This window comes from Micromys minutus (assembly GCF_963924665.1).
Source record: "Micromys minutus genome assembly, chromosome: 11".
In the NCBI taxonomy this organism is placed as follows: Eukaryota; Metazoa; Chordata; class Mammalia; order Rodentia; family Muridae; genus Micromys; species Micromys minutus.
The window spans coordinates 46,701,064-46,713,669 of NC_137980.1; the positions used below are offsets into that span (position 1 = coordinate 46,701,064).

Sequence of the window (12,606 nt, forward strand, 5' to 3'; positions counted from 1 at the left end):
AACAGACAGCTGCTGCTTCTGTGTATGAAGGATGACCATCTTTTTACTGGAACTTTAATGACATTTTGCTATGTTTGTCTCACAATTGTGTGTCTTTGGATAGTTCCTATTTACATTGTAAATGGGCTACAATGGAAGAGCTGGAAAAGGATCCCCGCATCGCACAGAAGATCAAACGATTTAGGAACAAACAGGCCCAGATGAAGCACATTTTTACTGAGGTGAAACAATATATATTAACTCATTTCACTGCTGCTTTTCTTTCCATAATAAATACCTAGGTTGACGTTTCTAAGTTCAAACTGAAGTCCTGTGTCACACTATTGGTCAAGTCTGATATGGGTGCTGATAAATTGACAGCTTTCTAAACTGACAGCTCATAACCTTGGACAATAAATAGGATGAGAACAGTATACATCGAGTTACAGGCCCTCCTCCAACAGCAGACATTCAGAAACAAAACGCTATAAATATTAGAAAAAAATAAATAATTAAGCTTGAGAATTTCAAAACACAAGAAAAGACTAGTGAGTTTCAGTGTTAAATCTGTAGTGGCTTTGGCTCAGTAGACACAAGTATCTCAAGTAAATAGAAAGTACAGGTATAGTTTATGTTTGCATTTTCCCTAATTACATACATGTGCACACTTGCACAGCATATATTCTTGATTAACAGAGGAACCTTCATATTTACACATACATGTAAATTAAGTGCCTACATAGATGTATGCCCAAAGGCTTTAATAAGAAAAGTACCAGACCTGAAATGGAAAGAAGTAAACAAATATGCAGGGAGTTCAGGAGGAAATGCTGGTCATTAAGCATACCCAAATGTTTGCTCCCATAGAAACCAAAAGAAGTGCAAATAAAATTGAAATCTTACAGTTTTTATTTATCAGATGTATGAAGGTTTTAAAGGCATTTAAGGCTATACAAGTAATTAGCCATTATTGGTAAGAGCACAGGGAAGGGACAGTGGCTTGTCCTGGCTGTGAGCATGAGTAGGTCTGACCCATCAGATGTCCCAAATCTGCATGTTCTTTTTTCGGGAAGTCTGGTTCTGTCATGTGCCTTAAAGAAAACATCAAGTCTTTGTACACAGAATTGGCTATTTTAAAAGTTGCTAATAGTGGTGAAAAATTAAAAGCAAATCCAATGTTGGATTAACTGCCATTTGCTAAGTTATGTATCCTGTAGTATGCCATACTGTACATTTGATAATAATACTAAAGAAAATTATTGGTGATTTGGAAATATGCTCAGTGTCATAAAGTGATGTTAGTTAAAAATAAAAAAATAAAACCAAAATAGGCTCCAAACAGTAAATGGGACAGTTACTTACTGGAGTGCAAGAGAAAAGAAGCATAAGAACATAATACATAGGAGATGTCTTGAGTCAATATATGAATATCCTATCATTTTTCTCTGGTCGATGGAATTCTAACACTGTTTTCTTTTTTATATGTAATGTATGGTTTTATGCAAATAACTTTTGAAGGAATCAGACAATAAAGATTATTTTTTAAAATACAGTCTTACTAGAACCTAAGAGGGCACTCAGCAGCCGTCAATCATAGTAGGTTGCTCATTCATTCACCCACCAGTGACCATGGTCCTCTTCTGCTAGTGATAAGTTGCTTCAGGATGACATCAGCTTTTGATCTTTCTGATGTAACCTCACAGTTAGTGCTGGAGATGGAGTTCACTGCCATGGCATTTGCTAGTTGAAGACCCTGGGTTCAGTCAGGGACACACCTTCCAGTAAAATGACAGTTTGGCCCAGACTCTGTGCTGGTTCTAAGCTTATGAGAATTGGTTTGTGTTTTTTTTAATAACATGTTCCTCTGAAACAGAGAGTTGGGAGAAGGAAGGCAATGACTAAATGAGGATTGTTGTGAACCGTTGGATAGTATGTTCTGTGTTTCTTGGAACATTTATTTAACACCTCTGTCTTATCAAGTATTTGCAATGTAGTAGCTTGATTACATGTCTGGTTCTTCCGTGTTAAGCACTTTGAGGTAGACAGAGCCTGTGTCTTTCTTATTCATCACTGGAGCTATGTATGGGTCAGTGTTTATTACCCCAGTTCCTTGTTTAATACTCTTCAGGGAGGATGGATGGATGGATGGATGGATGGATGGATGGATGGATGGATGGATGGATGGAATCTAGACTTAGTGAAACAGTCTTCTGTCTTTCTGATGCAGTCCCAAGGAGTGTCTTTTCTTTGGTGTCAGACAGAATAAAGTGTGTGGAGTGTGTCTTAGAATAATATAATAGAAGTGTGTACTGGTAGGAAAGAGTGTTAGCAATTGAATCTGGGTCAGTCTTCCAGAGAGATCAGCCAGTGCTCTTAGCCATGGAACCATCTCTAGTTCTAGGAATAGACTTTTGAAAGATTGGAGTACATCATAGAAGAAAACATGAGTGATAGTGAAAAGGATCTTTTAACTATTGGGCATATTGGGTAGATGATAAATAATATTCCTATAATATGAATAGTATTTGAATTTTGGGTTGATGATCTTCATGCTCATTATTTCAAACCATAATGCATACATACATGAATATCATACATAGCTTTTGTCCAGTATCTTTCCCATTGTGCAGGCATAAAGTACTAGTAGAACCTTTCTTTCTGTAAGGATTAAATGAAAGCACTTTGCAGAACTTGGGGTACACATTCACTTTTAAATATGACCTAATCCCTCTTTGGAAACATAATATGCGTAAGTATGTGAACAAATTCAAAGTATACATCCCAGATGATTTTTACAAACTAAAACATGTGTAACTACCTCATAAATCAGGAACTAGAACTTTGTCAGTGTTACAAAAAGGAAATTATCCTTCCAATTCACCAAGGGAAAAACGAGCTATAAGACAGAGGGAGTCCTGAACCTGGCTCTTCCATATTGTTATAGAAGGTCTTACCTGGCCGCGTTTCAAACTATTTAATGGTTTGAAACCTTTAAATTTAGTCACGAAAAGCAGAATTTGAGGACAGTCTTTCATAAATGTCTGTGAGATGACTTATTCTCAAGCACACCTTCAGTCTGTTTTCTGAAGAGTCCAGTGTAGAGGCCACTTAAAAGTGAAGCACTGGTTATTAGAGTTGAGGACCACTGCACATCCTAACTCTGTTCTGTTCACCTCAGCCTGATGAAGACTTGTTCAATCCAGATTATATAGAAATTGATCGTATCTTAGAGGTGGCCCACACCAAGGATGCGGAAACTGGGGAGGTAGGTGTTGCCAATTGCCTTTCATAAAGCTTGTCGCTTCTTGCCACACATGTGTGTCTTGTCAACAAATGGTCTTTGTGTCAATGGCATTCATGTGTTCTCATGCAGTATGGGTTTCGGGGGCTGACAAAGAGCGGTTGACTACTTTACCAAGTGTCTTGTATTTTCCCACCAGGAAGTAACACATTACCTGGTAAAATGGTGCTCTCTGCCATATGAAGAAAGCACGTGGGAGCTAGAAGAAGATGTGGATCCTGCAAAAGTGAAAGAATTTGAATCTCTACAAATTCTCCCTGAAGTTAAGCACATGGTAATATATCAGCATGTCTGTCTCACACCTCTTATAACATCTAAAAATTTGAGATTAGTAATAATGATGGGTATTTGACTGGGTTCCTGTGTGACTTCTGAAGTATTTAACCTTTGATGCTCCCTCCCCTTGACAAGCTTCATCTGCATCCCGCACAGTACTTGCTCTGATCTGTTCTAACATGTGTAGCATATAAGAAGCTTGGGCGTGGGCTAAAAATTTTTGGTGTGCACCTGTCTCTTGGTACCAGTAACATGGAGTGCAGAGGAGATATGGGTGTAGCTCCCTATTTTGAATCTCTTGCTCTTTCAGTGGTCTGTTTTTAACACCCACTCTCACTACCCCCCCCCCAGAATATTCTTAAGGTCAGTGGCCCTTAATGGTTCTTCATGGATCCCTGGAACCTCAAAGAGAAGGCATAGCATTTTGAAATAGGTTTATTGTTGGCTTTTCTGATTCTGGGTCATTTGAACATGGAGTATCAACAATTAAAAAGAAGCAGAATTGGAATCAGAGCCTTGTTAGGATAGAGCTATCTCAAAAAGATCAGCTGTTAAGAAGAAAGTGGTTGTAGGCTTTAGTGATCTGTTTTTGGTATTTTGTTTTGTTTTATCGCCATTTTTATATAAAAACAGCCAATTACTTAATTTTGCATCATTGGTAGAAAAACTCAATTAAGCATAACTCCCTGTCAGTGTTTGGTTTTGGTATTATGGCAAATAAAAATGTATAGAAACATCTGAAGACACAGACTTGTGATTAGAAACTCACACAGCTCATAATGTGTTATCTATATGGTTGATTAACTCCCTTTCAGCCCTCTCCTATATGTATTCTTGTCCACTTTTAATTTGCCAGTCATTTATTAAGCCTCTGTTAAAGGTTTATTATGTATGATACCTTAAAAAAAATACACAGTATACAGTCCCTAACCCAGGAACATAGACTTCTAAAAAGAGCAGATGCATATGGAGAAAAACAGCACCAGCCAATAACAAGCCACTGTAGGAGTCCCTTCTGGGGCTGATTTACCATCCACAAATCATCAGAATTCCACCTGTTCTCTCAGCACAGCCCCCGTGTGGATTCTCCAGCCTGGCTGGCTGTCTTTGGCAGGAAGAGGGTTCTCAGGTGTCAGGTGACTGGCTTCCCTCCCCTGCTTTGCAGCTGTGAGGCTGTCAGTCTTTCTCTCAGGGAGCAGCAGTGGCCTTTTTACTTCTCCCCTTTCCCTAGTTTTTTTTGTTCTTACTGAAATGTACATTTTGAAATTTTATCCCAAAAATCCTAAACTGAAATGGTGGCTAATAATATAATTAAATCTATCTTTTTATACATAAATGAGGAGTAAATTACCTTAAGAAAAATAGTATTTTTGGCTAAAGGACTCTTGCTCTGGGTTTTGAAGTTTAGACCTTACCTGTCTTGATGGACAGGTCATTCGGTATGGACAGTCCAGAGTGATGAGTGGTCAGGGAACAATGCTGCCACACTGGAGTGCCCTCTCAAATGGCATCTGCAGTGCTGCCAGCCAGGTGATGACGTCACTGGAGGAGAGACAGCATTAAGAAAACCTTTTCACTTACCTTGTAAAGGTGCCCAGTGGCTTGAGTGTCATGGGCTTCAGGGATCCAGACGGGATGCCTGTGAAAGCTATGGAAGTGATTTCTATAGAGGGGCAGGATAGTTTGTGAGAATAGGAATGTCTTTGTTCGCAGACTTTTCTCTAAGAAGAAAAATGCATTGGCACAATAAGTTTTCTCCATAACTTCCAACAACTCCTGTAAGTTTCCTTAGTGAGCCACAGTGGCCTTTATGTATTCTTCCTTCTTCCTAGCTTATTCCCACTGAAGTGGACATTTAAAATTCTAGACTGAAACCATGGCTAAAAATGTGCTGTTATAACATTCACCTCTCCCCTTTGAAAGTGCTTGGTCTCACACAGCAGAACTGTCTGTAAGTGAGCTGTCATCTGTTTTCTGGAAGGCCATGGCTTATATTTAGTTTATATTAAACTGCAAGTGTGCATGACAACATGGAAGTGATTTTTCAGACACTACATGCAAATGGCTCAGCTTTAGTTAGCAGCATGTGCTAAGTGTAAACCCATTGTGGTAATTCAAAGTAAATAACAATAGACTAATACTGCTATATAGAAAAACAAAGATCTAGTATCCTCATTTCTAACTGATAGCTAAGGATTAAAATGTCACTTCAGACATTCAGTCTGTCTATAAGCTAAAAAGCTGTGCCTATTTGTAAATAAGAAATAAGAAACATAAATAAATAAAATTTGTGTATAGGAAATCTCAATATGTAAAGATTTAAATAGTCTTCCAAATAAGTAAGCACTATCACCTTAACTGAAATCCCAATAGTAATTTTAAAAAGCTTGATTCTAAACGTACACAAAATAATAAGATAGAATCACAAAGCCATTTCTTATGTGTATGTGAACACATAATAACTTCCTCTGTTGGTTTTCACATTATTTACTTATTTACTTATACATTTAGTTGTTGCAGGGGCTGGAGAGAGGGTTAAGAGCATGCATTGCTCTTATAGAGAACCCAGGTTCATTTGTTAGGCAGTTCACAATTACCTGTAACTCTGCAATAGATCTGACGACCACTTCTGGACACCTGTGCATTGCACTTTTTCATGTGCACACACCCACACACTTTTTAAAATAATAAATTTATTTTTAAAACATTTTATATAGTAATGTGGCCTTAGTAGTATTCACAAGGTGACTGTTTCAGAAACTAGTATTTCATACAGCAAAATAAAGGAATAAGGATGCTTGTGTTTTATTTAAGAAGAATATAAAAATTTGTAATTTTATTATAAAGGGTTTTATTTCTTAATGTGATAACTTTAGTGACTAATCAATGGGCATTTTACACAATGTCCTTTACTGAGCTGATACAGTAACACAAACTAAAAACAAAAATGAAATTCTGTTAGAGAAACCATGAAACTCAACTAAGCTTGTTGGGAAATTGAGGTGTAGGTGAGAACAGCTTCCAAGAGCCTAGCAATGCTGTCTGACACTAGATGTAAGTTGGTCTGTTATCTGTAAACTTAGAGAAGTATTCATAATCTGGTAAAATTTAGAGAATGTAGCACCATAAAGAAAAATAACAGCAATTTGAATCTGTCCTTAGAACAGCATTTGGGATTTACTATCTTACCCATGGTTTTTTTGTGTTATGTTTAACACCTTTTTTTGTGCACTGTGTCCTCTGTTCCCTTCCTAGGAACGACCTGCCTCTGATGCATGGCAGAAACTGGAGACATCTCGTGAGTATAAGAACAGTAACCGGCTGCGGGAGTACCAGCTCGAGGGGATGAACTGGCTTCTTTTCAACTGGTACAACAGGTGAGGTTCCCGAGCCCGGTGCTCACGCACTGCCTTATTGCCTTCACCTCGGTGTACTGAGGCTTAGAAGAGTGATAGAGCAGTTTGGAGTCATTCACAGACAGCAAAAGGAGAAATGAGTAGATATCTTTGGATGTTCCTTGGTAGAGGACATGGTCTGATCCAAAGGATAGCAGCAAAGCTATGAGGGTGGACGCTGGCTGAGTTTCAGTGTTTTGCTACAGGGTCTGATATGATCAGGGAGACTCAACTCCTGACCCCCTTCTTCCTCCCAAGTTCTAGAATTATGGTTTTGTGTCACCACACGTCTTACGTCGTTATACCCACTGCTCCTTGATTTAAGTCTGTGAAAGAGAACAGATCTAGAGTCTAGACTCACTCCACTATTTGTTTTGGTTTAATAGATGTACTGGATTTTTGCAGTAACACTCAGCTGTGGCTTATTTCTGTTCTGGTTCTTATTAGAATCTAAAGGAACCAGATGGAATCTGGAAAACATAAATTGAGATTTTCTTATGATTGGCTATTTATCCCATTCAGTTAATGAATTGTAATGCAAAACACATTAAAAGTGCCCCAATATTCTACTGTAGCCTCTGCTACTTACAGTGTGGCCCAGGGCATAACTTCCCCAGCTGAACCAGGTCTTGGGTCTGAACAGTGAGGGAGTGAGACCAGATGTGGTAACTTGTCTTCCAGGACCCCCACTCTTGCTTCTTACCTCCAGAAGATAGCAATGTTTTTAGCCTCTTGTGGGGCTACACAGTGGGACTCTGTCCCATCTTTACATTGGTGTCTAGGAAGTTTACAGTTCTAAAAACTGGCTTAGAGAAACGTGTTCCCTCATGAGGACAGTTGGATACAGTTGGATACCTGTGACACAGAAACAGGAAAAAACAGGCCTTCTGTAGGGAAATGGAGAACAGCACCGGGGCCAGGATAAGAGGAAGCAGTGACATACACAACGGTGTATATGCTGTCTTTAAAAATTAATTTAAAAATTAAAATTTGAATAATCCAGCTTGGGTTATTGACATTCTCCCCTTAATATTTTTTATAATATTTTTAGTTTCTATTCTAAAAGCGTTGTTGTATAAATATTCTTAAAATTTGGCATAGGTAAAGTATAAATAGTTATAAAACTAGCCTTAATTGCTTGCTGTGAAATTATAAAGCTTTCACTAACCTCAAAGGTCAGACAGAGGTTTAGTTATAACTAGCTTCTGTGATTTCCCTAGATTGGTAATGAATTACACACACTTCTTACCCTCTGCAGAAAAAACTGTATTTTGGCTGATGAAATGGGCCTAGGGAAAACCATCCAGTCCATCGCATTCCTTTCAGAAATCTTTGTCAGGGGAATCCACGGCCCCTTTCTCATCATTGCCCCTCTTTCCACCATCACTAACTGGGAGCGAGAATTCCGGACATGGACAGAGATGAATGCTATTGTGTACCATGGCAGCCAGATCAGCAGGCAGATGATCCAGCAGTACGAAATGGTATACAGAGATGCGCAGGTGAGCCCCTCTAACGAAAGGTTCAGACACCAACCTCAGGAACTCCAGATCTGTATCTCGAGCTGCAGTTGACTTGTTTGTCAAGTTCTGTCTGAGGCTGACTCCTTACTTATGATATTCTATGTAAGACAATGATAACACAGACTGAAGAGAAGCTTTCTTATCCCCAGGAGGTACATCTGAGGCCTTTTTGTCAACACTGAAAACTTGGCTTATTGGCTAGTCTGTGAAGTTGCTTTTGTGTGCAGAAGATTTTGTCTGGACTGTTACGTACTAAGTAAAGAAAATAAGAATTAGTGTATGGGCCAGGCATGATAGTGCATTCCTTTAATCCCTGGTAGGCAGAAGCAGCAGATCTCTTGAGTTTGCAGTCAGCCTGGTCTGCATAGCAAGTTCTAGGCCAGCCAGGGCTACATACATAGTAAGATCCTATCTCAAAAATAACAACAAAACCAAAACAAAAACGTTTTTAAAAAAGTGTATGGTGTCTAGGATTTGAACCCAGGGAAGTTGTAGAGAAAATGGAGAAATTGGATAGGAAACAGTAAAAATGGGTTTCACCTTGTTGAAAACACAACTTCGTTTTCTATATTTCTATTACATACAATCATTTTACTAAGTATGAGTCTGTCCTTTCACTGGGCACTAACTGTCATAATTAAAGTAAAAATTAAATAATCAGGCAGAGGAAAACCAGGATTTCAGACAGTGTCGGTAGTGCTTGGCAGAATTTTATATTGCTTCAGTATTGGGCAGCTTTTAGATGTGATGGTAGCATTTAGACAGCAGAATAGGGGTGTAACCTGTCCTGTAGCATCCCATTATTAGAGTCTGTGCTAGAGCCTGAGTTAGATGGTGAACTTATGTAGCAGAGGAGTTTCTTGAGTGTTGAAAGTATCAGGCTTGGTAGACTCCAGGCTGAGACAATGTATGAATTGTCCTGGCTGCTTACCTTAGTGTCACAATTAAGAACCAAAAAGCTCCCTGTTGCCCTCATTTTGTCTTAACTTCTTAAGGACAATGACTCATAAATTCGTTTACTTGGTATTCTGAATTTTCCCTTTTCTAAACAGCTGGTTTGTTGTTATGGGTTTTTTCACATATGAGGGAAAACAGGGCATATTTGCTTCTTATCTGTCATTGAATTGTGCTGTTCTCTCAGATCTACTGTTAGCAGAATTCAGTAGCTGTGGTGTAAAGCTCTGCTTTTGGCTTGTCATCCTCAGGGAAACCCCCTTTCAGGAGTTTTCAAGTTCCATGTTGTCATCACAACATTTGAGATGATCCTGGCGGATTGCCCAGAGCTGAAGAAGATTCACTGGAGCTGTGTGATAATCGATGAGGCCCACAGGTTGAAGAACAGGAACTGCAAACTTCTGGAAGGGTTAAAGCTCATGGCCCTGGTGAGAACTAGCCAGCTTCTTACGTAAATAAACATACATTTCTTCTACTCACAGTGGAGGGAGCATTCCATGGCCTTCTACACATCTTTTTTTTTTTTTTTTTTTTTTTTTTTTTTTGCCACAGATTGATTTCCAGAGGAACCTAGAAAGCACTAAAGTAACATAAAATCTGTAACCTGGAACTGTGAGGTGTTTATAGTTTGTTTCTTGGTCATGAAAAAACTGATAGCACAGAGAATAGTCTTTTTTTTTCCCTTAAGATTTATTTATTTATTTTATGTATATAAATACACTGTAGCTGTCTTCAGACACACAAGAAGAGGGCATAGGATCCCTTTATAGATGATTGTGAGCCACCATGTGGTTGCTGGGATTTGAACTCAGGACCATATGGAAGAGCAGTCAGTGCTCTTAACCGCTGAGCCATCTCTCCAGCCTGAGGATAGTCTTTTAACATTAGTGTCATGTAACAGTGGACAGGCACTTAATGATTTTGAGTGAATGAATGGTTGATATAGTTTTCATGAAATTGCTGCTGGAATCATGATGTGAAGGGGAGCTGGCCATTCTACACCTGTGCAGTATTGGCACTCTGTCTTTTCATTAAAAATTTGCCAGAAGCTGAACACAAATTGCCCTGGCTGATTTTTTTCACCACAAACATAAACTATTTTTGTGGATCCAACATGGTTCACAATCTGTTTTTGATTTTTATAGGAACACAAAGTGCTGCTCACAGGAACACCCTTGCAGAACTCTGTGGAAGAGCTCTTCAGTTTGCTTAACTTTCTGGAGCCCTCACAGTTTCCTTCAGAGACTGCTTTCTTAGAGGAGTTTGGTGATCTCAAAACAGAAGAACAGGTAATTGGGAGCCTAAAGGATTGAGACAATACTGTGGTTAAGGAAAGTGCACGTCATTATGAGAACAGAATTTTAAGGTTTCCATGCTTATAAAATGAGCATTGCCTCCTTTGTTTTGTATATTTATTTGTTTATGTTGACAAATACACTTAATTATTGGCAGTTCTTGTTGCTAGTAAGAATTATTAGGCCTCCTGCTTCACTGAAGACCCTTGTATTCTCAGTGATAAGATTTGTAGCTATGGCCTCAGGAACAAGCTGTTGTCTTTTGCTTCCCTCATTCCTTTGCCTTTTCTGCTTCATAATCTGAAGCACTTTCCAGGGCCTCTCTTCTTGCTTATGCATTACACAAGTGTGAGAAAAGAAACCAGTCATATATGTGGAATAACTGATTCTGTTTTTTGTCCTGATTACCTGGACTTTCCCCAGCTTTCGAAGATCTCTTACAGTCTAGTTTATTGAACCCAATTTAAAACAATATTAATAGTAATTTTGTTGATAAAAATATTTACTATGAATTAAAAAAATATGTCAGACAAGTTTAAATGCTATATGACAAATAAAAATAACAGAGTTGGGAATTTAAAAGAAAAGATCAGACCTGTTTAAGAGTCAGGAACAAGGGAGAAGGTTCAATTTAAGAATCTTTTGCAATAGGTAAGTTTCCAGTGATGAAAAAAGAAGAATGAATACTTTACATGGGAGGGGAACTCAGAATAATGAGAGCCATGAAACTCACAAAATAGTGACAGATCGTCTGGTTGGGCTGAAACAGGATGGATGACTGGGGTACAGGTAAAGCCAGAAGACTTACAGTTCTGTTGTTAGAACATCTTGAAATGGGGGTTGAAAACCAAGAAGGTAACAGAAGTCTTACACATTTTTATTTTAAGAAAAACATAGTTCTGCTAAATGGATTAGCAACAGTGCAAAAGTATGAGGGTGTAAACAATTTGGAAACCACAAAGATTTGAGACTATGGCCAACTGATATCAAGAGTGCACTCTGGTTCCAATCTGATGCTTTTATTTGTCGTGCAAGTTAGACTTTGAAAACAATAAAAATAAATAAATAAAATTAAAAAGCACATGTAATTCCCCCTCTGCATTTCAATATCTGTTGATCCTTCAAAAGCCAGCTCCAACCCACTCTCCATTTTTGGACCATTGGGAATACATCCTCTTCTCCCATTGCACTTAATTTGTGGTATGCATTTTTTCTTCTTCCTAGACAATGATCTCCTTGAGGACAAGGCCCACATCTTCTCCAAAGTTGTGTTTGTTGTATTGACCAGCACAGTGTCTGGCATGTAGTATACTCTAAGTGATTCAGGTATGAACCAAGTGAAGGGCAAAAGCTGAACCCAGCATGTGGCAGATTGACATTTGTCCGTACCTTTAACAATTAGCTAGTTCTGTTTTCCTCTTTAGGCTCTTACATAGTAATTCTTCATCCATTGGGGGAACTACATTCCTAAATGCCTTCAGATAATCAAGGTCTGAAGAAGGTTAGGTTTAAAATTGGGGTTAGTTATAGAAAAAAAAATACATTAGCTATCTGGTTTATTTCAGTTGACACAAAAATTGCATTTTTGTGTGTGTACAATACGCTTTGGAATATATGTACAGAGTAGACTAGCTGAATCAGGCTATTTAATCTGTGCAGTACTTAACCGTCTTTTTGTGGTGAGAAAACTCAAAATCCATTCGCTGCAGTTCTCAAGAATATGTTGTAATTATAGTCTCCATGTTGTACTCTGGACTTTATTCTGTCTAATTAAAATGGTATGACCTTTGACCAACATCTCCCCAGACCCACTGTCTGATAATCATCATTCTACTTACTGTTTGAAAAAGAAATGCTTATATTTTAAAACACAATACAAATAA

General features: G+C 38.4%; 1 protein-coding gene across 1 annotated transcript in view; it reads left to right on the top strand.

The window, feature by feature from the left end:
* CHD6 (chromodomain helicase DNA binding protein 6) overlaps nucleotides 1-12,606 on the top strand; it is an 83,718-nt gene that overhangs the window by 1,390 nt on the left and 69,722 nt on the right. Inside the window, exons 3-9 of the mRNA XM_080925641.1 lie at nucleotides 104-221; nucleotides 3,158-3,244; nucleotides 3,420-3,554; nucleotides 6,812-6,933; nucleotides 8,210-8,453; nucleotides 9,680-9,856; nucleotides 10,574-10,717. Coding sequence (XP_080781767.1) covers nucleotides 132-221; nucleotides 3,158-3,244; nucleotides 3,420-3,554; nucleotides 6,812-6,933; nucleotides 8,210-8,453; nucleotides 9,680-9,856; nucleotides 10,574-10,717 — 999 coding nt within the window. The 5' untranslated portion in view covers nucleotides 104-131. The remainder of the gene's footprint in view (nucleotides 1-103; nucleotides 222-3,157; nucleotides 3,245-3,419; nucleotides 3,555-6,811; nucleotides 6,934-8,209; nucleotides 8,454-9,679; nucleotides 9,857-10,573; nucleotides 10,718-12,606) is intronic.